A 25,090-nucleotide genomic window follows, 5' to 3' on the forward strand; every position below is an offset into this window, starting at 1 on the left:
AGGGTTGAGTCACTTCACCCCTTGGTGCCTCAGTTTCCACATCTGACAGTGGGGAAAGCAGTAGTAAATGAAACGAGATGATGCACATCAAGTCTCAGGACTTGATTTGTCCCAGAATACATAGAAGTTTGCGAGCCTCTTTGCCATAAAACCTGAATTCAGTTGAATGCATTTATGAGTTTTGAGCATCTGCTATGTGCTAGGCATTGCACACACATCTTACATATATGACATGGCTTTATTCCCAGCCACCCTCTAAGGGCAGATATTAACTGCTCCGCTTTGCAGAGAAAAGACTGAGGCTCAGAAATACAAGGGACTTGCTCCGTGTCTTTGACCACAAAACCCACTCTCGAGGACATCCGCGATCTTTAATTTTTTTCTCTTTACCAATAGGGATATTTTTCTTTCAACCAAAAACATTAAAAGCAGACCTGTCTGAGTCCCAGCAGGGGAAGGAATGCCCCTGCTCCCTAGGCCTTCCCCTGACTGCCTGGCCCTGCACTGTGCCCTCACAGCCACCAGCCACGTGTGACCACTTACATGAGGATCTAAGTTAATGACATGGTATAAAAATTAAAGCTCAGGTCCTCAGCTGCCCTGACCACAACGGGAAGGCAGATCCAAAGGCAGAGATCTGAAGTATTTCATCACTGCAGAAAGTTCTATTAAACTGTTCTGTCAGAGCTTTGTGAAATATCACTGATGAGCATCAGGCTGCCTTTGCCTCTTAGAACCTCATCTGCTCATAGACAACATAGGAAAATAATGATAGTAATAAATCCCCCTACTAGGCAGTTGAGGCTCCCATGGAAAGATGTAATAAAATGCGCTGTGCAAACAATGGCCGAGTATATCAGAGGAGGGCCTCAGGGTGTCCTTAGCATGTACTGTGGCTCGTATTGCATTTAGACCCCAGCTCCCTAAAGTCGTTGATGACAGGCAGAAATCAAGAACTTGGGGCCCAGTGGCTTCCTTCATGTGCTGTCCCCCCTTCGGCTCTGCTTTGGCCCCAAGACCACAGGGTGTCAGGCCATGGACGGCAGGCCCATCTATGGCTCTTCATGGCCAGATCCCTCTGCAGGCACGATGCCCAGCCCACCCCAGACATGCCGGCATGCTCAGAACCAACCACGTCATTTCCATTTGTCCTCCTCTGACTCGGCAGCATCTTGCTTTTGCAAACTTTGTTCCCTGAGAAAACTTCCTGTTTTCTTTCTGCTCATCTGGCTGTTTGTCGCTCAGCTGAAGAATATTTGTCATGAAACCTGTGCCTGTCCATGAAATATTGCTGTTAGACAACTCTCATAAGGTTGCCGGGTACAGTTGTAGATTTCCATCCCAGAAATGCACCAGTGAGTGGTGGGTGAATGGGGTGGGGAAAGGTTTCACCCCACAAATACCAACATTTGGCCTTAACAGATACCCCTGTTGGCACATGTGCATGTATTTATGTTTATTTTTTGAGGAATTGAGAAAAGAGAGTTGAGTGAGGCTAAGAAGCCCTCATTAAAACCCAGTTCTTGGCATCCCCATGGCGACTTTGATATGTGAAGTATTGATATTGCAAGCACCCAGCTTCAAGGGACAAATGCCATCCATGGCCTGAAGTCCTCAGGACATACGTTATCTGGAGTCTCAATTTCCCTATTGTTAGTGACCAGACATGACTGTCGGCTTGCAGAACCATGCAGTGTCATAGCTGGCCAAGCATCTCAGCAGGACCACAGTGACTGCCTCATCTCACAGACGAGGCGCAAGCAATCCAAAAGGAATTGACTTTCCTGAGGCCAAATCTGGACCCTTCTACCCTTCCACCGCTCTTGTCGCATGCCCTACTGCTGGCACATGCAAACTGCTCTCAGTCTTTTGAAATTCCCCATCTCATATTTCCACAGGTCTCCGTATTACTGGCTGTCCGTAAAGGCTATTGCCTTTGAGAAATTTGTCAGCTCTGATTTGCCATTTACCATTACCAATGCCCAGTATTTTTCCTCTTCTACTTGGACAATCTGATCCCCTTTTAATACTGTCAGGATTTAAAACCAAGTCTCTGATCCTACAGCCTGGGGATAAAAGCTTCAGAGGTTTTCTGTTGGTGAGACAAGCCTGGTAGTCTTACCCCACCTCTCACCATTACAGAAACAAAAAAAATTAAAATGAAGAATGCAGCCGTAAACCTTCCAAATCGTTGTTTTCCCATAGGGAGTCCTCAGCGGCTGTCTCTGAAAGGATGCAACATTTTACATCCTCTCCCTGCCACTTTTATTTTTCTTTGCTTCACTGCTTTATGTTTCTTGTTAAAGCAAGAAAGGCAGTTAGGTTGAGAAAGTGTCAGGACGTTGAGTAATCTCTGATTTAGTTTTCTACCCACTTTAGAATGGAGACATCCATCCCCACTTCAAGGGTGATCGTTTGAGCTTTGTTAAATAACTTTCAAAATTGCAAACAGCATACGTAGCCACTAATAGTGATCTAGGAAATGAATTAGGCCCAGATGTGCCAGTGAAGAGAATGACTTGATGCTTGCCTTTTGGAGGGAGCTTCCTGGGAGGTACACGCAGGACTTCTGAAATGATGGTGATGTTCTATGTGCTGATCTGCATGGTGATGTCAAGGATGTACATGTAGGTAAAAAATTTATCTAGCACTTTATGGCTTAAGTTGTACCTTAATAGAAATAAATATATCCACAAAGAAAAAAAAATGCACTGTTTATTGACATGGAAATACATTCACTATGTGTGCTGTGAAATGGGGAAAGAAAACAAGTTGGGAAAGAGTTGGTATGGAATAATCTTATTTTGGGGCTATAATAAGAATTGACAAGCTATGGTCCATGGGCCAATCTGTTACTTTTTTTGAAACAGAGCTGAGTTCATTCATCTGTGTATTATCTGTGGCTGCTTTCATGCTGTGTATTAGCTTCCTAGGGCTGCGATAACAAAGCTTCACAAGCTGAGAGGCTTAAACAGCAGGAATTTTTTTTACTGAGATTAAGGTGTCAGCTGGGCTGTGTTCCCTCTGAAGGTGCTTGGAGGTGATCTGTTCTGGGCCTCTCTCCTGGCTCCTGATAGTTACTAAGCTTGTGGCAACGTAACCCCAACCTTCACATGGCATATCCCTGGGTGCATGTCTGCGTCCACGTTTTCCCTTTTTATAGGAACACCAGTTGTGTTGGATTGAAGGCCCTCCCTACTCCCGTATGACCTTATGCTAACTAATACATCTGCAGTGACCCTATCTCCAAATAAGATCAGACTCCGCGTTCAGCCCCTAACATGCTACTATAGCAGAGTTGTTATTGCAACACAGACTGTGTAGCCCACAAAGCCTAAATACTGGTCTTATCTTTACAGAAAAAGTTTTTTACCAACTCTGTTTTAAAACACGCGTGTGTGTGCACACATACACATAAACAGTTTGAAAGGGTGTTTGTTCATCAGCATGTTAGCCGATGTTGCCCCTGAGTTATGGAATTACAGACAATTTAAGTTTTGTTTGTATTCTTAGTATTTTCTGCATTAGTTGGAATTCTAAAAATTATGTAATAATTTTTGTGGTATAAACAGACAGAAACATATTTCTTTTGGGAGGAAAAGGCATCATTCCCATTTAGAACCAGTTCCCCTTCCTGTGCACCAGCACCAAATTCTCTTGTGCCTTAATGGTTTTCTTTTGTTCTGACGCAGACCTTTCTAAATAGGCCGCCGTTCTCCACCGTCGGGAGCGCTAAGGGCAAACACTCAGCAAACACTTGGGCATAAGGATTCTTCATGTCTTTATTTAGCTGCCTCTTGTAACTTGGAGAGAAAAGGTTCTGGCTTTTATCTCCTCATTAAAAATAGATCCTTTTATGATGAGGGGCTGCAGCAGCCATGAGTCATCATCTCCCGTGTGAAAGAGTGTGTGGTGCTAGATCGGGCCTTGGGAGCTGGGCCCCAACGTGGTACCCAGCCATCCCTTTGACTCCCTGGCTCCTGTCATTGCAGGAAACTGGATGCGTTCATCTACGATGCGGCGGTCCTGAATTACAAGGCTGGGAGGGATGAAGGCTGCAAGCTGGTGACCATCGGAAGTGGATACATCTTTGCCACCACCGGTTACGGAATTGCTCTCCAGAAGGGTTCCCCTTGGAAGAGGCAGATTGACCTGGCCCTCCTCCAGTTTGTGGGTGATGGTAAGACCTTGGGTGACCCCCCACCTTGGGGGGCCTTGAGCCCTTTATACTCTCTCTGTTTACCAACTCGCTTTCCAATGGATCTTTGCATGAGGAGTTTGCTCACTAAATGTATTTATTGAGTGCCTATCACATGGTACCCTGGTTTTTTGGGTTGCTTATAATGGAAACCAATTTTAGACAACTACATTTTAAAAAGGAATTTATTTTAAGGATGCAGAAGTGTCTATCTCAGTGAATTTAGGGAAGAGTTGAGCAAATCAGTCCCGAGATAAAATGGGAAACACGGCAGTCCTGGGGCCTTAAGAAGGAATTTGCAGGTCCTGCCTCCAGAACAGCGGTTCTCAGTGGAGGGCAGTTCTGCCCCCCAGGGGATATTTGGCGGTCTCTGGAGACAGTTTTGATGGTCATGACTGGGAAGCCGTTGGCTAGTGGCATCTAGTAGGTAGAGGCCAGGGATGACGGATGCTGGCACACATCTAACAGTGCCCAGGACAGCCTCCGTATCTCAAAACCCCGAATTACCTGACCCCAAATGTCAGTAGTGCTGGGGTTGAGAAACCGTGGTCTATAGTAATGACGCTACATCATGAGACCCCAGTGAGTCCCAGTCTCTGTTCTCTGAATTGTAAATTTCAAATTCCAGAGGAAGGATTCCTGGTACCTTTTGGGTCAAAGAGTCTTGCCTGGACCACTCAGGAATGACTAAGGGGTGGTGTTACGTTGTACTAACATAACAGTGCCTGTTATTACCTATGGAGGAAGGAAGGAGACAAAATCTCTAGAAAAGGAAGATGATTAGAAATCCCATTGGTCTCTAGTCCATGACTGCCTGTTCACCCAAAAGCACACTTGCGACCCTCATGGGGCCTGCAGTCTAATAGGATCATGACACTGATGGAGCTCTAGGGCAGACTGGGCTGGCTCTCTTCCGGAAGCACTTCCTTCCATCTGTCCATCTCCACTTCCTTGCTGGGGACCCCATCCCAGCCTGGAGTTCCCTGACATGGTCTTGAGAACTCTGTCATGGCTCAAAGGGCACATTGGTTTCCCTTTGAATGGCCACCCCTGGGGTAGAAAAGCAAAGCCAGCAGACATGGCAGGTGAACACTGAAAACTCGAGTAAGCATGGGGAGGATACAGCAGCTCGGGGCATAGGGCAGGAACTGCCTCCAAGAATGGGAGAGATGATCACAGAATGTGCTGTGCCTTTCTAGAGCTGAGAGAGGAGAATGTGGCACCTCGTGTGACCAAATAGAACCCCGAAGAGGGCAGAGGGCAGTGCATAGGTCGGCGTGAATTCAGACCATGTACCTAATTCCTTGCAACTTCTCCTCCTCTCTCTTCTCCCAGAATGAAACCCTAGATTCTCACAGTGCCATCAGAAAACCTAAATGTGTTTTAAATTTAACTCCCAAATAAGAACATCTGATCCTCTGAATTCCCTACAGGGCATTTGTTCCTTCCTCAGATCACGAGCCACGTTCTCTGTTGTGTAATAGTGATTCGTGACTGCGTTGGTCAGCTATTGCTGTGAAATCTTAGAGGCAATACAACAATAAGCATGAATTTTGCTCATGGGAGTGCAGGTTGAGTGGAGCTCTGCCTCTGACTGTGGCGGCTACAGTGGCTCTGCTCTCTTCTGCAAGCCCACAGATCAACTGCATGGTCCCTGCGCTGTGTGTGTGTATTCTGGGTCTCGGCCTGTAAGGGCAGCAGCCAGATGGGGGAAGCTCTTTGCTCAGCTATCTCACAGGCACAGAAAGGAACACCTAAGTGCACGTGTACATTCAAGGCTCTGCTTTGTCACGTCACATCTGTTGATACTCTTCTGTCTGAACAAATCAGAAGGCCAACCCAAAGTCAAGGAATCAGAGGTACACTCTGCCTTGGAGGAGTTTGGGAGTTACATGGCAAGGGGCGTGGACACAGAGTGGGGTGGTGAATAGGGGTTAATTGTTCCATGTACCACAGTAGTTGCCTAAGCACCGCTATATGGGGTGAACAACTCACATGCAAGAGGTCTTATTTCCAGTCATAAACACCCCATAATCCTGAGCATCACAGATAACTGGTCAATGAAGGATTGAATGAATAAATGCATGTATGGATGAATGTTGGTGTTGGGATAGATTTCATTTGCTAGGAACTTTAAAGATGATGGGTGCTGTCAAGTAAATGAGTTCCCACTCTACTCCTACCTATCATCACTGTCACTCTTGCCACCTCCATTATGAAACAGCAACATGTTTGGGAAGAGGATATGCCAGTCACCATCCTAGATGCATTACATGTGATCTTTAATATTCATAACAACTTCGTGAAGTTCAATATTGATTATAGCCATGTTGTAGGGGAGGAAACAAGCTCAGAGGGCTTGTGGGCCCTCTAGCCAGTAAGTGGCAAAGCCTTTACCTAAGGGGTCTTACTCTGGAAGGGACTCAGTTAGGTGAGACTCTTGTTCCATTTAATTCTCCAGGATGCCTGTCACAGTTGCGTGATTACATGCTGGAGATTTATAGGTCTTTTAGGAAGGAGGAATTTAGTGTATATCTGAACTGAATCTATTGTCCCATTCACACATACTCCTGTGAGAGAGGTCATCTTCCTTAGCTTCAGTTTGCTCATCTGTGAATGAACGCACAAATATTTACTTGGTAAGGTTGGTGTGAGGATGACATGAGAAGATATATGCACCTGGAAATAGAAGTAATTCAATTAGTGCTAGCTGTTACCATCATCACCATCATCACCAGCACCATGATTATCACCATCGTCACTATCACCGCCATCACCATAATCACCATCACCACCACCATCATCACCATCACCATTACTATCATATCATCACCATCACTACCATCACCACCATCATCACCATCACCATCATCATCACCACCACCATCATCACCATCACCGTCATCACCATATCACCATCGCCACCATATCATCATCACCATCATCATCACCATCATAACCAGCACCATGAACATCACTGTCATCACCATCATCACCTCCATCACCATCACCACCACAATTATCACCATCACCATCATCACATCACCACATCATCACCAGCATCATAATCACCATCACCATCATCACCACCACAACCATCACCATCATCATCACCACCACCATCACCATCATCATCACCACCTTCACCACCACCATGATTATCACCATCGTCACCATCACTGCCATCCTCATCACCGTCATCTCCATCCTCATCACCATCACCACCATCACCACCATCACCATATCATCAACATCACTACCATCACCACCATCATCACCATCACCACCATCACCATCATCACCACCATCATCGCCATATCATCACCATTGCCACCATATCATCATCATCACCACCATCACCATCGTAACCAGCACCATGACCATCACCGTCATCACCATCATCAACTCCATCACCATCACCACCATGATTATCACCATCACCATCACCACCATCACCATCATCATCACCATCATAACCAGCACCATGACCATCACTGTCATCACCATCATCACCTCCATCACCATCATCACCATCACCATCATCACCACCATGATTATCACCATCACCATCATCACATCACCACATCATTATCACCATCATCATCACCACCACCACCATCACCATAATCACCACCACCATGATTATCACCATCACCATCATCACCATCACCACCATCATCATCTCCATCCTCATCACCATCATCTCCATCCTTATCACCATCACCATCATCACCATCATGTCCATCCTCATCACCATCACCATCATGTCCATCCTCATCACCATCACCATCATCACCATCATCTCCAACCTCATCACCATCACCATCATCACCATCATCTCCATCCTCATCATCATCACCATCATCACCATCATCTCCATCCTCATCCTCCCATCACCATTATCATCAGCACCATCATCATCACCATCTTCCCCTTCTACTCCCCCACCCCTGTCATTGTCTATTCACAACTCCAGTATTCAATGCAGCTTATTTAGTGTTGTACTGGCAATAATATGGTCAACTTAGTATCATGGAAACAACCTTTGCGGTGCGGAACAGCAAATGTCCTCTTTGTGGCAAAAAGAATAAAAAGTTAAAGCATCCAAATAGGGCAGAGGTATGTTCCTTGTACAAGTAGAGCATCTAGAATCTTATCAGTATTTTCTGTCCTGGGTTACTGCTTTCCTAATAAGACTGTTGGGGTTGGGAAATGTGTCTTCTCAGCTTCATCTGTAGAGACCATCTGGAGGCAAGGACATGAGAGGGAAAATGACGTTGCTCCAGGAGGCGTCTTAAGATAATCTTCCCGGAAGGCCATGTCCAATTCTGAATGTCTCTCTAGGAGTAAATACATGAATTAACACAGCTGCATAAATATTTCACTTATCTTATGCAGCTTCAGCAGGATTAATTAGGCTCTAAAATTAGACCTGTAAAGAGCACAGTGCTCAGCAGCACCTAATTATTATTCATCCTCTAGAATGGAGTGTTTATCTCTTGTTATAGAGTAGCTTCAGTGGACGATTATGAGTCTAATGAGTGTCAAAAATATAAAAAATTTTCCTAATGAGCTGTGTAAATATAACCTTTGAGTGAAGTGTTTGGTTATTGGGGGAACTTCTTACAGGAAGCCTGCCAGGCATTTCCCTAGGAAAAGGGCTACTAATCTGCCTGGGATACACAGGATCCCAATAAGACCTAACCTTCCTTTTCCCATCTAAGTGTTGTGTCCCTTCTGAAATAATGTAACGCACATTCATAGGTACTTTCAGCACTGATCATCAATACCCAGCGTTTACTGAGAAACATCACCTTCCTAGGCACAGACATTCCAAGAAGGGATGTCATGATCTTTTTCTTCTTTCCTTCAAGGAACTTACAGTCCAGTTAGTTGGCAATGTGTAAACTTAAAATATTTAATATAAACATATGAGCATAATGAATAATTCATATACATAAAAATTAACATATACATAGATATATACATATTTTTAGGTTGTCTTGGGTTGGTAGGAGAGTGGTCAAGGAGAAATATGAGATACACTAGATTTTTTAAATGGAAGAATGAAAAGACAGAGTAAGTCATAAAGAAAATGAGTGTAGTAAGATTTAGACAATAAATAGAAAGGGCCAGAATTCATAGACCCTTGTTCATCAACTCTTCAGCAACCAGAAAGTATCTATTGAATATCTGGTATCTTCCCAGCAGCTGAGAGATGATCCTTGAATAATGTAAAGAATGAGTAATCTGGGACCTAAAACATGGCATTTCTGGCTTCAAAGGGAAGGTTGAATAGGAAATCCGTTAGATCCCATCAACCTCATAGATTTTGTAATTTTTTATGTGATTCTGGGATTTGAAGAGATAGAAGATCATAAAGGTTAAAGCCCTTTTGATGTACAGAGGCTAACAAAAAGATACCGAGGAAAGATTGTATAATATAATATTATTCAGGAGCAAGTGATGCTGAGAGAAAAGAAGGAAGCAGTTGCTTTCGAGCCTGTTCTCAGTGGTTCGGTACCATGCCAAGCACATCACGAATGATCTTAGGAACTCTTCCTCAATATTCTGCCATAGATCTTATTATCTCTGTTTTGCTGAGCAGGAAAAGTGAGGCTCAACTGGGTTAACTGAGCTACAGCAGAGATTCTCAGACTTTAATGTGAACAGGAATCCCCTGGCGATCTTGTTGAAATGCAGGTTCTGTTCCAGCAGGTCTAGGCTGAGGCCTGAGATCCTGCATTCGAACAAGCTCCCAGGCTGTGCTGATGCTGCTGATCTGTGGACAGCACTCCATGGATTTTTACAGAGGTAAAAACTGAGCCGAGTTCCTCGGACTCCAGTTCTTACCCACTTTTCCATTGAACCGTGCTCCTGGGAGAATTCCTGGTTGCCTAAGCTGTAAGTAATAGGCTTTAGCTTTGAGAATCATTCAATTCTTCCTCTCTGCGCTTTGCTCAGTTTTAATGGTTGTTGGTTTATTTTTAAACTCACAGATACATTACTTCTCCCTGGTATCTAGTCTTGAGTTCACAGAACAAATAAAATTAAATATATGTATGTATCATATTTTTATAAATTACTTATAGGTTATATTCCATTGCACTTATATTTAAGTAGATATGATAGGTGTCGTATATGAGATATTTGAAAGGTATGACACATGCATTAACATGACCAGCTCAACCCATTTGGCTGGGACACTGCCAGTTTTAAAATGAGTTAGTGACCCAATTATATCATACTTGGGCGTATGTGACAGATACCTCAGGAGATATTTGAAAGATGCCATATCTGTCATTTCAGTTGTATAGGTATATTGAGTTCCCTTTGTGTCTTACTACAGCTTTGCAAGCACTCATTTTAAAGGCTCATCCAGATTGATCACAAATTGGAAGGAACTGCACTCTTGTATTAATAAGGAACCTGGTGCAATAGACTCCAGAGCTTGGGGAAGCCTCCCTCCAGCATAATGATGCTCATGGATCCTGGAGTGGGAGAGCGCTGGAGAGTCAGTGGAGAAGCCCACTCCTTGCATCCGATCGGGTCGGTGTTAACATTCTTGACTCCTTTCTGTGCTGGCTGCTTTCGCACTGAAGCACATAGGGTGGTTTTTGTCCGTGAGGGACCCCCATGCTGCCAGCTGGAATAGCATGATTGCAGAAGTTCTTCGGGTATCTAAGTAAGATTCTCATAAATTGCTCTGAGCTACTGGATGGGTTGCTCATACCCTCAACCCTGCTTTTGTCCAGCTGCTCAGCTTAGTATAACTGGACTGAAGTCCGCAGCCTGGGTGGTGATAACCTCTGATGCCTCCACTCTCACTCTGTGATTGGCCTTTGCAGTCCATTCCTAGGAGTGGTATCGCCGTATGCTTTGGGGAATCACTGAAGGCCCCCTTACTCCTAAATATTTCCCCCAGTCAACTTTCTACAGTGTCTGAAATTCCACCATTTTGAAGTTTTTTTTAGGTAAGCATGAATTCTTCCCTGGAACCACCTTTAAGAATGGAGTTTTTTCTTGCGTCTCCTAAACCCATTTCCTAATTTGATACCTGAACCATCCTTCAGCCCATATACCCCTGTGTGAAGATGTCCTTAAAGACCACAGCTCTAAACAAGACGGGCTCAAAACTGCGAACTCCTTTAGCCCCTTGGTTATAGCATTCTTGCGGCATTTAGCAAAGCAAGACAAGTGAAGGGTGAAGATAAAAGGTTCTACAACTTCCTAGCTGTACAATCTTGGGCAAATTAATTTCTTTGAGTCCCAGTTTCCTTTTCTTTTAAGTTGAAGTGTTAAGGGAGTAAAAGCAAAAACAAACATAAAAGAAACAAGTCCAGGGCTTGGCACATATTAGATGCCCACTCATGCTGACCTCTCTATGTCCACTGGCCCAGTGAGGGGCTTGCATGTTAAGTCCCCTGAGGGCATTCACATTCATGCCCATTCTGTTACCCTTTTCTCTTCTTGGGACTCATTACTGAGCTTGGCATGCAGTAGGTGCTCAGGTAAAAAAAAAAACTACTTTTGGATGAATGAATGAATTGGAAAACATTATAGGTATACATTTGCCTATGTATTTCATCAGTGAAATAGATTCTCTGATGAATGGGATGCTACTTTCTTTAGGAAGGACATAGGGGTCTCTAAGAGGTAATCACTCTGTCCCTGTCCAATCTGACAGTCTTCGCAAGCCTCTGACCCCATATTCACTCTAAGACAGAGGCCAATTCCTCCGTCATCTAACATATGTGCCATAGTAGCCAAATCTCCCTGTTTCCCTTACTCTTTTTAACACATAGCCTCTGAGATGGATATAACCAGCAAGAATATATATTCCCTGGCTCTTATGATTCCACTCCAGTGGATCATAAATTATCACCAACTTTGTGATCTGTGATCAAAGGCAGTGAACATGAGAAATGGTGTCTTCCTCAGGGTTTGGCAAACTGTGGCCACGGCCCAAATCCAGCCACTGCCCTGTTTTTGAAAATGGTTTTATTGAGACGTAGACACATCCGTCCCCTCAGGTATGGTCTATGCCGCTTTCATGCTGCAACGGCAGAGACAAGTTGTCAGAACAGAAACCATATGATCTGCAAAGCCCCAAATATTTGCTCTCTGGCCCTTTATAAAGATTGTGGTGTCCTGGTCTTGGGTTGTCTTGAGAAAGACAAGAAGGGCAGAAGAGACTTAAAATGGTAGATTGCCATTTCTCCCGAGGGAGGGGAAGAAATGAAGATGAGCAAAGGGAGAGAGAAAAGGCAAGTGGGTCGGGGAGGGCGAGAGGGGCAATGATACCTGAGGGGAAGACATAAAAAGGGGAAAGGAAGCAGAGGAGGCAGAAAATGTTCTAGAAGATGAGACCAGTCAAAAAGGAAGGAAAGCGGGAGAAGGCAGACCAGGCGGGGAAAGGAGGAGGGGGAGGAAAGGCGGTGAGCAGGTGGCAGGAGGAGGGCATGGGGAGCAGAGAGCAGAAATGCCAGCTGCCCCGTCGGGCGGTGCACAGCCCGGGCATCCTCAGGGCAGGCTGCATCGGATGCGCTGAGCAGTTAGCCCCGTTGGAGCCCCGTGCTGCCCTGTCTCGGCCCCGCGGAGGAGCAGGGCCCAGACCCCCCGCTGACTCAGTCCTCTTGGAGGTGCCCAGTACCCCTCCCACTGGCTTCCCTTGCCAGCAGTTCTAAGCGACACAGACCCCTGTGTCCTCAGGTGCCTCAGCAACACCCTCTTGCAGTCACCTTAAATTGCAACCTGAGCCCATTCAAAGTGCTAAATGCCAAAGTCAGGATGAGGGACTGGGGGAGAGGAGGTGCTGAGACTCTGAGAACCCCCTCTGAGGCCAAGAGACAATTTTCCATTTCTCCAAATGGACATCATGCAGCGGCTCCATTATCATTGTTCTTTTTATAGACATTTATAATAAGGGGTAACCCGTACAGAGGGAGCACTGTGGGTCACAAAGTAATGTTGGGCCATGCTCTGTATGTGTGAAGTTCTCACACGTCCTTGCGGTGATGAAATGGCATGAGTCACAGTTACAGGCATACCTCGCTTCATGGCACATCGTGGATATTGCTTTTTTTTTTCAATTGAGGGTTTGTGGCAGCTCTGCAGTGAGCAAGTTCATTGTGCCATTTTTTCAACAGGAGTTACTCATTTTAGCTCTCTGTCACGTTTCAACCTTTTCTTATTATTGTTTTTTTTATTTATATATTTTATTTATGTATTTTATTATATGTTATTTTTATTATTTGTTACGGTGATCTGAGATCAGTGATTATGACTCACTGAAAGCTCAGATGATGGTTAGCATTTGTCAGCAATAAAGTATTTTTAAATCAAGGTAGGTACTTTGTTGTTTTAGACATAATGCTATTGCACACTTAATGGATTACAGTTTAGTGTAAACATAACCTTTATAAGCACTAGGAAATCGAAACATTCATTTGACTCATTTTATAGCAATATTTGCCTTATTGTGGTGGTCTGGAACCAAGCCCACACTATCTCTGAGATGTACCTGCACTGACTCTTGTTTGTGGATGAGCAGACTGAGTCACAGGCAGGTTCAGTAATGTGTCCAAGCTACTAAGGTCAGATCTGAGATCGGGACCTGGGCAAGGAGGCCCTGCAGAGCCCTGCTGGAACCACCATACAGCATTGCTTCTCCTTTTTCTGCTGTAACCCTCATGGACATCTCATAAAGCAGGTTTATAATCTGGAAAGATGCAAAGCTGGGATTTAAAAGCAGGTCCTTCAGAATCGAACTGCAGTGTTTCTTCCTCCCTCACTGAAGGGACAGCATCGGTCCCCTGCACATGATACTGGGCAGAATAACTTGGAGACAGAGGTTGAGGGTAGCTAGAAAGTGACCTTCTCTTCTTTCCATTTGCCTGCAGAGAAGGAGACTTGTCCATGCCCGAGGCCCCAGCACCCTGGGAGCAGGCTCAGCCTAATTTTTGAGATCATTTAACCCTGGCAGTTTGGGGAAAACTCAGGACCCATAGCAAGAAATGAGAAGGAATGAAATGAGGACAGAATGTAATTAAGAGGAGTCAGATGTTTGGCCCCGATACAGGCTTGCAGTGCAGCGTCTCCAGGTTCACAAAGACTTGTCTTAGTTGCTAGAATTGCTAGCTCCCCACAGAGCTTCTTGGAGCTGCATAATCCCCAACATTTCAGAAAGTTATTGTTCCTTGCTAAACGTGTTTTAATCAAATTGAGACTTCAAAGGCAGGAATCACAGTTTGGGCTGGGGGAGGCTACTCTGTAAATCACAAACTTTCTAATCAAGTTAGCAAAGACCAATCGTCATTTGTCAGAGCCCCAGTATATTTACCCATTTGTTCGTTCATTCATTCTCCCTCTAGACACGCATTCAACAACAACTGAACAGTTTCTGAACTCCAGGTGGTGGGATATAAAAATGATTAAAACTTCCTGGTCTATTGCCCTTAATAGTTACCTTACTTAATAAATTATGAAGATGCTTGAACACTTCTGTGTCCGTCAGACTCATTTGGGGAGCCTGTTGAAAATGCAGACACCTAATTTACACCCCCATAAGGCATCTTTCTATCATCTCTGGTTGTGTTTAATACACAATCAGATTGAAGACCCACTCCTTAGGATAACAGTATTTAGCATTTAGAAGCATCTTACTCACTAATTGGCAAGTACTAGATACAAATGTCAGTGGCCAACAGGCCATTCATTTGGGGTCCGCGATACTGGATCTTCGCTCTGTGTTTATTCATCGTCTTGTTCTCCAAACTCCTAAATGAGTCTCCACATCCATACTCTTGGTGATTATGAAACCCTGAGGAATAAATGGCGTAGAACTTGAAAGGTTCTGCCCATGCAGCAGCCCCCATGAGGAACACAGAAAATAAGGGGTAGACAGTGAATGGAAGCAATCAAACAGGCGTTAATGTTGAGCTTAGTCATTCAAAAAGGAACAAAATAGATATGAAAGTGTTAATTGCTTCTAAAAACTTCATTTTCATTATCGGCTATAATAACAGCGTTAAAAATAAAGCAAGCAAGACTGAACACCCCACTTTTTGGGCAGAGAATGAGCCAGTGCTTCTGTGGATTACATTCGATCTGGAACCAGGTTTGGACCTCTTAGCTCTCCTGACTCTGTGCACGTGTAGATCTGGGCTCGTTTGAAACCATGCGGCAAATGTGGCTTGAGACTGTTACTGACAGTGGGTTGACTGAATCTGATGTTTTTCCTGTGCATTTCAGTATTATTTTTACTCTATGTGGATGACTTCTACATGCACACAAAGCTCACTTACATGCTGAATAGCAGCTTTAGTGATATATACCCAACGGGGATGATGATCAATGACTATTTTAGTATCCCAGCAATTAAATCACTTGACCTTCCTATGACCTAAACACTATGTCCAGGGCAAACAATTCATTCATCGATGAAAGGTCTTCAAAGGACAAAATGTGTCAGTCCTAAGCATAGATTGGCAATAAAGGACTTAACTGCTTCTTCAGTGGCCTGTGACCAGATGGTACCGTAAAAATTAGACTTATTGCCCTCCTAATTTCAACTAGAGACATATTTGGAATAATAATGGAACAGTACTTACTTAAGAAACAGATAAAATCCATAAATATCTTGGAGAGTCATTGACTCTCCCTGGTGTTAAAGATGAGGGTTTTCATCTGTGTGCATCTGCGGTGAATTTTCCAGTAGGTTCCCTAGAGCGCCGGGGTTGCAGTATTTATCATCTACGTGAAGCCAGGATTAGAGCAAGGTCAGCAGTGCCAAACTTGTGCCCAACAAACATTGAATCACTCAAACCAGGAGAAGTCAAATGTTGAGAGAGAACCGTCGTAGTTGAAATAAGATAAAATGAGTGGCTTGCCGGTGAGACAGACACTGATACCACAGAAATTCCTGTAGGATTTATAGGATGGACAAACAGTGGCCCCAGGTCCCTCTCGGTGTACATTTTTAAAATGCTTTTATTTGGAACGTCAGTGTAGTGTGCATATAAAATCACCCTGATCTACTACCTTAACATTGTTCTTAATTCAAATAATACCTTCTGGTCTTTTTTGCTTACAGACATATTTCTTTCAATAAGTATAGTTATTGGTTATGTATGCTTTTATATGCCACTGTTTTTGCTTGCTGTTACTTTTTTTTTTTTTTGAGAGGGCATCTCTCATATTTATTGATCAAATGGTTGTTAACAACAATAAAATTCTGTATAGGGGACTCAATGCACAATCATTAATCCACCCCAAGCCTAACTCTCAACAGTCTCCAATCTTCTGAAGCATAACGAACAAGTTCTTACATGGTGAACAAGTTCTTACATAGTGAATAAGTTCTTACATGGTGAACAGTGCAAGAGCAGTCATATCACAGAAACTTTTGGTTTTGATCACGCATCATGAACTATAAACAATCAAATCAGATATGATTATTCATTTGATTTTTATACTTGATTTATATGTGAAGCCCACATTTCTCCCTTACTTTTTTTTTTAAATAAAATGCTGAAGTGGTAGGTAGATGCCAGATAAAGGTAGAAAACATAATTTAGTGCTGTAAGAGGGCAAATGTAGATGATCAGGTCTGTGCCTATAGACTAAGTATTAATCCAAGCTAGACAAGGGCAACAAAACATCCACAGATGCAGAAGATTTCTCTCAAAACAGCTTGCTGTTACATTTTAAACATTTTTCTATGTTGTTATATAACCTGGTCCTCCCAATTATTTTAACTTTTGCACAAAGTGTCATAATTATTATTAGACCATAACTCATTCCATTATTTTCCTAATGTTCAATATTTCATTTTCTTCCTAGTATAGATCTGATGGAAGGAACATCTTCATGCCTGTTTATTGTCTCTTGAACTGTTTGTTTGTAACAAACTCTTAGGTGTGTAGAACTGGAAGGGTTAATGGCTATAAATGTCTCAAAGAGTCTTGATTTAGAGTGTCACATTAGTGCCCAAAAGGTTCCTTCCCGTCAATAGTACAAGTAATAATGAATCAGTGGATCAATTTTATAACAGTTTAGCAGCCTTAACCATTATGGTTCTTTCTGCTATTTTAGAAGGTGCAGTGTGCTATCTCAGGGTTGCCTAAATTTGAATTCCTTGGAATACCAGGGCACGTGAAAAAAAAAGAGTGAGTTGCCCTTTCACCTTTTTTGACCATTCAACTATTTTTGCATGTCAATTTTAATGAACATTTTATATATCTTAGAATTTATTAAAATTTCAGTTGTGTAGTAAACAAAAAGTTATAAATGAAGCAGCAGAGGCTATAGTTAAGGAAGGCTTTGAGTTTAGATATAAGGACTGGTCTTTACCAGCTCTACGATGGAAAAGTTATTTGCCTTTTTTAAGGGCCGCTGACCATTGCAATGGCACTAGCCTCACAAAGTTGGCCGGTGTAATATGAGAACAACTTGGTATAGTCACAGTGTTACATTAGCCATCAAAAAGTATCCAATAAGTATCATAGGTGATAACAGTGATGAGGATCTCCTTAAACTGGGAGTTATTCTTGTTCATACATATATAGTCTTGAAAAATCATTTTGTTTCCTTAACAAAAATCAGGATTCTTAAATCAGGATACTGCTGACTATGGCCCATATTGGCCAGTTGCCTGTTTCTGTAAATAAAGTTTTATTGGAACACAGACACACATCCGTTCATGCACTCTGTGTCTGTAACTTCCTTTTGTGATGCAAGGGCAAAGTTAAGTAGTTGTGACAGACACCATATGGCCCATCAAGTTGAAAATATGTGCTAACTAGCTCCTCACAGGAAAAGGGTGCTGACCTCTGGCTTAAATCATAAAAGTAGAACATGTTCTTTTAAAATAATTCCGACAATATGAAAGACTGTAACGGAGCTCATGCTCCCTGTATCCTTTAAGACTTTTTTCTCTTTGTAAAAATGTCATATTTCTAAAAAAAATTTTTTTTTTCTTTTTCTGGTATATTCTTCCACTTTCCTTATTATTCCCTCTCTTGACCCCCCAAAATGCAGGAATATCTTCCATCCCTACTACACCACTCTTCTCTCTTTTTTTTAAATTTCTGTAAACTACAACACACATTCTTTATATGCACAAATCTCAGTGTCCAATTAATTTTTATACAGCTGTGTAACTTCCACCCAGATCAAGATCTAGAATATGACCAGCACTTCAGAAAACTCCCTCACGGCCCCTTCCATCCAGTGTCTTCCCAGAGATACCACCCTTCTGCCCCTTTGTGATCATGGATAGGTCTTGCCATCCTTTTGAACTTCAAATGAATGCTGGAATCGTAGAACATATACACATTTGTGTCTTTTATGCCATTGATCCATGGTAATGCGTGTAACTGTAACTCAGTATTTCTCATTACTGCTGGTATTCTATTGCACAAGTGGACTGCGATTTATACATCTGCTGTTGATGGACATTTGCTTTTTTCTCATTTGTGTGTGCTTTGAGCTTTCTTGCCCATTTTTGGTGCATGCAGGCACTTAATTATCTGGAAATACACATAGGAATGAAATTGCTAGGTCATGGAGGGTGCATATTCTCCACTGTGGTAGGTACTCTGTTTTCAGTAGGGGTACAATCAACATACATTCCTACATGCAGTGCACCTGGTTCCTCTAATTGCTGAGTGCCCGTTCACTGAACTCTAGGCATGTTCATCAGTGGCTGCATGTTTGGAGGGTATTGTATGGTCATAGCCAACAGTTTAAAGACCCAAATTCCTTCTCCAACTTCCTTATCTTGGGGCCTCAGCTGCATCACCAGTAGAGTGTGGTGTCTGCCCCCCATAGTTTCCCGAGTTGGAATACAGATCTATCTGCTCCCCTTTTCTCACAGTTCTCCCACTCACCCCTGGCCATGGTCTCACCCCCATCTGGTACTTCTGACTTGGGATTAGGGAGGGGAGGCCAGGGGAGCACTGCCACACTGAAGGGGAAGGGACTGTCATCACAGAGAGACCTGAGACTCTCTTAAGTCATCACCCAGCCCTCCAATCCCTCCACCACCTGGGGGCAGAGAGGCTGGTCTTCCAGCTTCAGTAATGGATGGACTGCGGGGGCATACAGGGTCCTGCCCATAAAGGTCCCATTTTTCCCATTCTGTTTTTCCTTCTCTCTCCTTCCCCCTTTCCTCAATCCTTGTCTTTCCTTTCCACCCTTCTCTTTCTCCTTCATGCCACAACCAAGTCTGGAGTGCACATTAAGCTGCCTGCCCTGTCCTAGGCAATGGGAAATGCAGATAAAATGGACAATGCACGTGATCACTTTGCTATGGAATGTTACAGCCACAGGAAGCTTGTCGGCCACAATAAAAAAGGGCCTGATAAGTAAAGATGTCATTGTACTTGCTGAAAAAAGGAAGGTATTTCTTGGCATGGAACATGAGATGGTTATGTCCTTCCCTTTTTTTCCTTACCTCGCCATCTTTTTTACATTTTATGTCTCTTAAGACACAAGGACCCCTTTGTGATATTAAAACTTCCTCGCACTCTTACACAATGAGTCATAGGATTTGGAGGCCAATTGATGGAGAAAATACGCAATGTCAAAAAGTCACTCTGATTTCACCTTCGCTCACGAGGGAATATGCCTTTCAAGTCATAGCGTCTTGATCATCGATGGTGCGGGAGTCAAATTGGTTAAGCAAACTCCAGAAGTGCTTGGCACACGTGGGATGTCCTGGATTTCTTGTGATTCTTCTGTAAATCTTACCCCCAGAAAATTACTTCTCACCCACTCCACCCTCTACTGGAAAACTGTGACTGCGTGCATTGTTTGATGGCATTGCCCAGTCCTCTCTCCACCTGTTCCTCTATTCTTCAAGAGACACAGGTCGGGGACCTGTGCGCATAAAATCCCCCAACTCCAAGTTGCACAGTTGATCATGCGGACTGTGAAATCCCAGCCAGATGGCAACAACGGCAGTGAATTCGGCAGCACTTGAGCTCCATCCACGCAGCAGAGACCTCAGTCGGGAGGTGGTGGTAAAACATTTATGCCACAAGACAGCCTGTCTCTGCATCCAACTGGGTACATTTAAGCCTAGCCCCATTTTTATTTCGGTTTTGTGACTTCTCAGCATTATACAGAAATGGAATATTCTGACATTTAAATAAGGGATATTTATCTTCCAGTTTAGTCTATTTGTGTCCAGAATGTTATACTATGCCCACCCCTGGCGCCACCAGCACTGAAGGTATTTTTTTCTCTCTATCCAATTTTTCAGTGGCCCTCAAAGATTATGATTACAGAGTCCTAGGCTCTGATATGCTATTCTTTCCCAATCCAAGGTCAGCTGGCTTTGAGCAAGAGCATAGAATTAATGAAGCTAGGCACCAAGGTCGGTAATCGGAGGGTCTGGCTGACCTCACTCTGTGCGAGGACCACAGACTACATCCCAGATCTGACCAGCACTTCCTTCCAGGCCAGCTGGGCAAGGAGAAGGCTTGGCCTCCACCCTGCAGATGCCAAGCTGTCCTCACCCCCAGGACTGCCATTCAGAGATCACAGTGACTGAATCTGTTCTCATCAAGAACGAGCCTGCTGATGGTGATGCCCTAGATTTTCTACAAAGAAAGTTGTTTCTTTGCCATTTCCAATTGCATTCGGGCTTCTGAGAAACCCTGAGTGCCCAGTCCCTGGGCAAGACATGAAAGGGGATTGAAATGGGGTCAGTTCCCCTCTCGGTGTTCACAGCAAACCCTGATGGGATCAGCAGCATCCTGACGTCTTTCGGCTGTAGATGGAAGTTGGCTCCCTGTGGGGAACCACTGGGCTCTACTGCTAGGGCCTTTGAATGGACCTTGCTCGCCCCAAGAGTCAGCCTTGATTTCTGGGTTTCAGAAACTATTCCTGACCCCTTCGCCTGGGGCTTCACAGGTTCTTTCCTCTCTTGTGCTCTTGGTGATTGTCGGATCAGTGGATCACAAGCTAGTCAAGGAGAGGAGCCTTGTGTCACCTACAGTCAATGCAGTTTTGTGCACCATCCACTATGTGCCAACCCCTGCACTGGGGACTGGGGGTATAGGAGGACTAAGACAAGGTCCCCACCCTGAGTAAATTCACCTCCCGATGGGAAGGACTTAAAAACAAGTGGTAATTACACAGTAGCATGACAGATTCTTTACTGATGAGATACCCAAGATGTCGAGGAAGGAGAAATTGCAGCCTCATACCCACACGCCTGGGCAGTCACAGAAGACTTCCTGGAGATGGAGATGTCTGATATCTCAGAGACAGCCACTGCCAGGTTTTCAACACAATACCATGCAGCTGGTTTCCAGATTAAATTATGATGGGTGATGGGGATATTGATGACAATTTACAATGGATCCTTCTCAGCAATTTCTTACAAGTGGTTTATCCCAATTACTACATATCCTGGGAGCATGAGAATTTAATCTACATGTCCTGCCTGTCTTTGAGACCCAGCCAGGACTCTAACACTGACTGTGCCACTGGAATAGAATTTTCTGGTGACCTACCTCCGTATGTAGCATGCTGTGTAAATCTGCCATCCCCCACCCACCTGTAATAGCCTGCCTTACATTGTATGTCAGAGACACTGGGTTTCCATGGACAACAACTGAGAACTTCGGGTCCACCAAGCATACAGCTGTCCCCACCATTCCCACGATACCACAAGGTACTCAACTTTCCTGCCAAGTCCTTTGAACAACTTAGCATGAAAGCTGAGTTCTTTGTAACCAACTTCTACCCTTCAGGCCCCTCCTTAGATCGTATCATCCTTCCCCCAAATTCTGAACCACCCTCTGATCTCGGAACACTCTGTGAATCTTCCTGCCTCCAGCTTTGTGCAAATTCAATGTTCCCATCTTCTCAAAATTACTGGTTTGCATGACTGTCTCTCCCACAAGACTCTGGGCTTGTAGAGGCCAGGCACTGTATTCTTCATCTCTGTATGAGATGCCCACCCCATGCTAAGCACTTTAGAAATGTTCTATTTCCAAAGAATGAATGATTGAGGGAATGAATGAGGGAGGGAGTAAGCAAAAACAAATGAAGTCCTCAAGGAATCAAAAAGCATTAGCTTCCCTGAAGTAGAACTACACAGAACATCAGACCCAGCTTCTCAAAACCACACAGTATTTCCATCCATTCCCCCACTGCTGAGGGCCAGGTGCTCTGGCCAGAAACCAAGGAAACAAAAAAACAAAACATGTAAATGTGTCCCTGCAGGGGTATCTGTGTGGGCAGATTTTAGGAGATGTATGTATTTCAGCAAATTCCCAGGCCTGGGACAAAGCCTAAATGGTACAGGATCAAAATGGAATTTTTACAACCGACCTCAGGGAAGAAATGCTCAGGAAGTCTGAAGTCTAGTCACCTTGTATGTGATAAAATCCTTTCCTGAAGCTCTCAGACAGTCTTACAGAATAGAATGAAATCTAATCTGAAAGCAACTGCAGTCCCTCTGGAAGTACAGAGAACGAGTCTGCAGGCAAATAAGGAACTGATTTCTCTACTTTGGACATAGCAGAATCTTCTTACAGAGCTAAGCTTTCTGTCTCGACGTGCATTCTTGGACTCAGACGCCACAGATTGGAAGGGCTGGGATCGGGTATGTGATCCACCTGTCCCGGCTGCCATGGCTTCGGGCAGGGCGTGATCATATGTCAGCAACACTACCCTGCAGTGTGTGCAGGCGCTGTATGCGTGCATCCACTCAATTCTAGCAAAGCTCCTGTGAGGTAACTGTGGTTGTGCTCCATTTGGTAGATGTTAGAGAGACTGAACAAGATTCTTAACCTCTCTGTGCCTCATCTGTAAAATAGATGTATAAAGGTACCAGCCACATTATGTTGATACAAGGGCTACATGGGTTAATTTTTGAAAATTATAGTACAGTGTCTGAAGCAGAATGCAATTTATGTAACTTTGTTCAATAAATGAATGGCAAAAGACATAAATGAGTGGCTGAGTGGGTGGGTAGGTAAGTTGAGTACCTGGACCAAGATCAAACCGGTAGTTAAGTGTTGAAGGTGAGAGTTGAATGCGACCAGGGGGTATCCCACCTCTAGTGGCTGGTAGGGCCTCACAGGATCATTCAACATGGTCCCCAAGCCCTTCAAGGAAGGGTGCTCCCTCTTGGAGTTCATGCTGGTGTTTTTCTGCCCAAAACATTCTTGTGATGTACTGGATAGCACCTTCTTGAATTTTCATTCATTCCCTTTTGCAAATCTGAGACCCATGCCTTACTTGTAAGTGAGTGGACTGGTAACATGACAAACTCCATATCCATGGGCCCACACAATCTGCATCCTTTCTGTGCAGGGTTTGGTCTGACCGACTTTGTATGTTCTATGTAGCCTCTCACAGCGTCATCCAAGCAGCTAATGGAAGCAATTCGCAGACATACGCACAGTGCTGTCTCAATTGTTCTTGCCTATTGCCTTTGAGATTTTATATCTTTCTGGCTCCTGCCTCTTGAAGTCCCATCAGTCTGTCTATTAAAGGTAACACAGGGAAGGGAGGGAGCTGTGTCGTCTTGCTCTGCTTGCTGGAGTTACAGCCTTCCTCGGGATGGCACGACACTCAGAGGTTGGCAGAGACACCTGTGGCTAGCAACATCCCCAGAGACAGAGGAAGACCTTTTAAACGGGCATGACTTCCACCGTGCAAAGGCATTCTCCAGTGTTCACGAGCTTCCTGTGGTTAGCAGCAGAAGCAGAGAGGGAGAGGGATTTCAGCATCATGCAGGGGCCTGTCCTCTCCAGTGGATTCAGGGAGACTGTATGCACCCAGATGCAAACCCAAAGCTGCCCGGCCTTCCTCTGCTCCCAGGAGAGCACGAATGAGTCTGCCTTGGAAAAGAGAGTTCATTGTCCCATCGGCCAGCTCCAATTCTCCAGATCATGCTGACGAAGATCATGGCCTCTTTGCAATGGGAGAGACTGGCGGTGGGATAAGCATCACAAGCTGCTCCCTGGAACAATGACCTTCACCACTTCCCCGAGCTCAGGGCTGGCATGCTTCCGGTCCTCTGCTCTCCGGCCACAGCAAGTTTCCTCTGTCTGTTATAAAATGCAGCCAGCAGATCCGAACATTTTTGCAAAGCTGCCTAATGTAAGCCTGAGGATGTAAGGAAAGGAACAGAGACAAAAAATATGGTTTCAATGCTTACAAAGTGCTGCAGGCCATGAGAAATATCAAAATCATAAAACATGGTCCCTGATCGCCCTCAAGGAGATTACAGTATACTTGAGTAAATTAAAAACGAAATAAGAAAGTATTTGAACTACTGTTCTGTACACCAGTAGAAGGCCATGGGGCAGGAAATGAATAACTATAAAATGATTGGAACAGGCTGTAATTGGTACTGAGAAATGTGTATTTGCTGTCCTTCCGGGAGGTGGGTCTGGTTTACCACGTTGACTTAGTCAAAGAGGTGCTGTTTGGACAAAGGGCAGAGGGAAAATCTTTATATTTACATCCCAAAAGGAATCAGGACAATGATTCTTAGGCCCATACGGCTGTGTTACAAGCAGACGAGCCTGGCTGTCTTTGGGGCGGCTGAGATGCGCTGAGAGTTTAACAGAACATGGTGAGAAGACCCGTTATTGTGTTCTCAGAAACTCCGAAGGGAAGGGGAAGTCAGCCACACTTGTAAGGGACTGCGTTGGCGTCTCCTGAGAAGATGAAGCAGTAAAGTAAATGTTGAAGCACAGAGCAGGCAGAGGAGCTTGGACGAGTCGATGGTGGTGTTGGGGACCATGGGATGACATTACAGGGTCTCCCGCAGTATGTGTGGCAGTGGACACACCAGAGGGTGTTAGGAGGAAAGGCACTGACGTTAGCATAGCCTTTCCCAACACTCAGCCTGCGTCACTG

General features: G+C 44.2%; 1 protein-coding gene across 1 annotated transcript in view; it reads left to right on the forward strand.

Moving 5' to 3' along the window:
• The window catches only part of GRIN2A (glutamate ionotropic receptor NMDA type subunit 2A), a 356,641-nt gene that overhangs the window by 311,025 nt on the left and 20,526 nt on the right, over positions 1–25,090 (forward strand). Inside the window, exon 12 of the mRNA XM_036931766.2 lies at positions 3,993–4,180. Coding sequence (XP_036787661.2) covers positions 3,993–4,180 — 188 coding nt within the window. The remainder of the gene's footprint in view (positions 1–3,992; positions 4,181–25,090) is intronic.

Source organism: Manis pentadactyla, chromosome 10, assembly GCF_030020395.1.
Source record: "Manis pentadactyla isolate mManPen7 chromosome 10, mManPen7.hap1, whole genome shotgun sequence".
NCBI lineage: Eukaryota > Metazoa > Chordata > Mammalia > Pholidota > Manidae > Manis > Manis pentadactyla.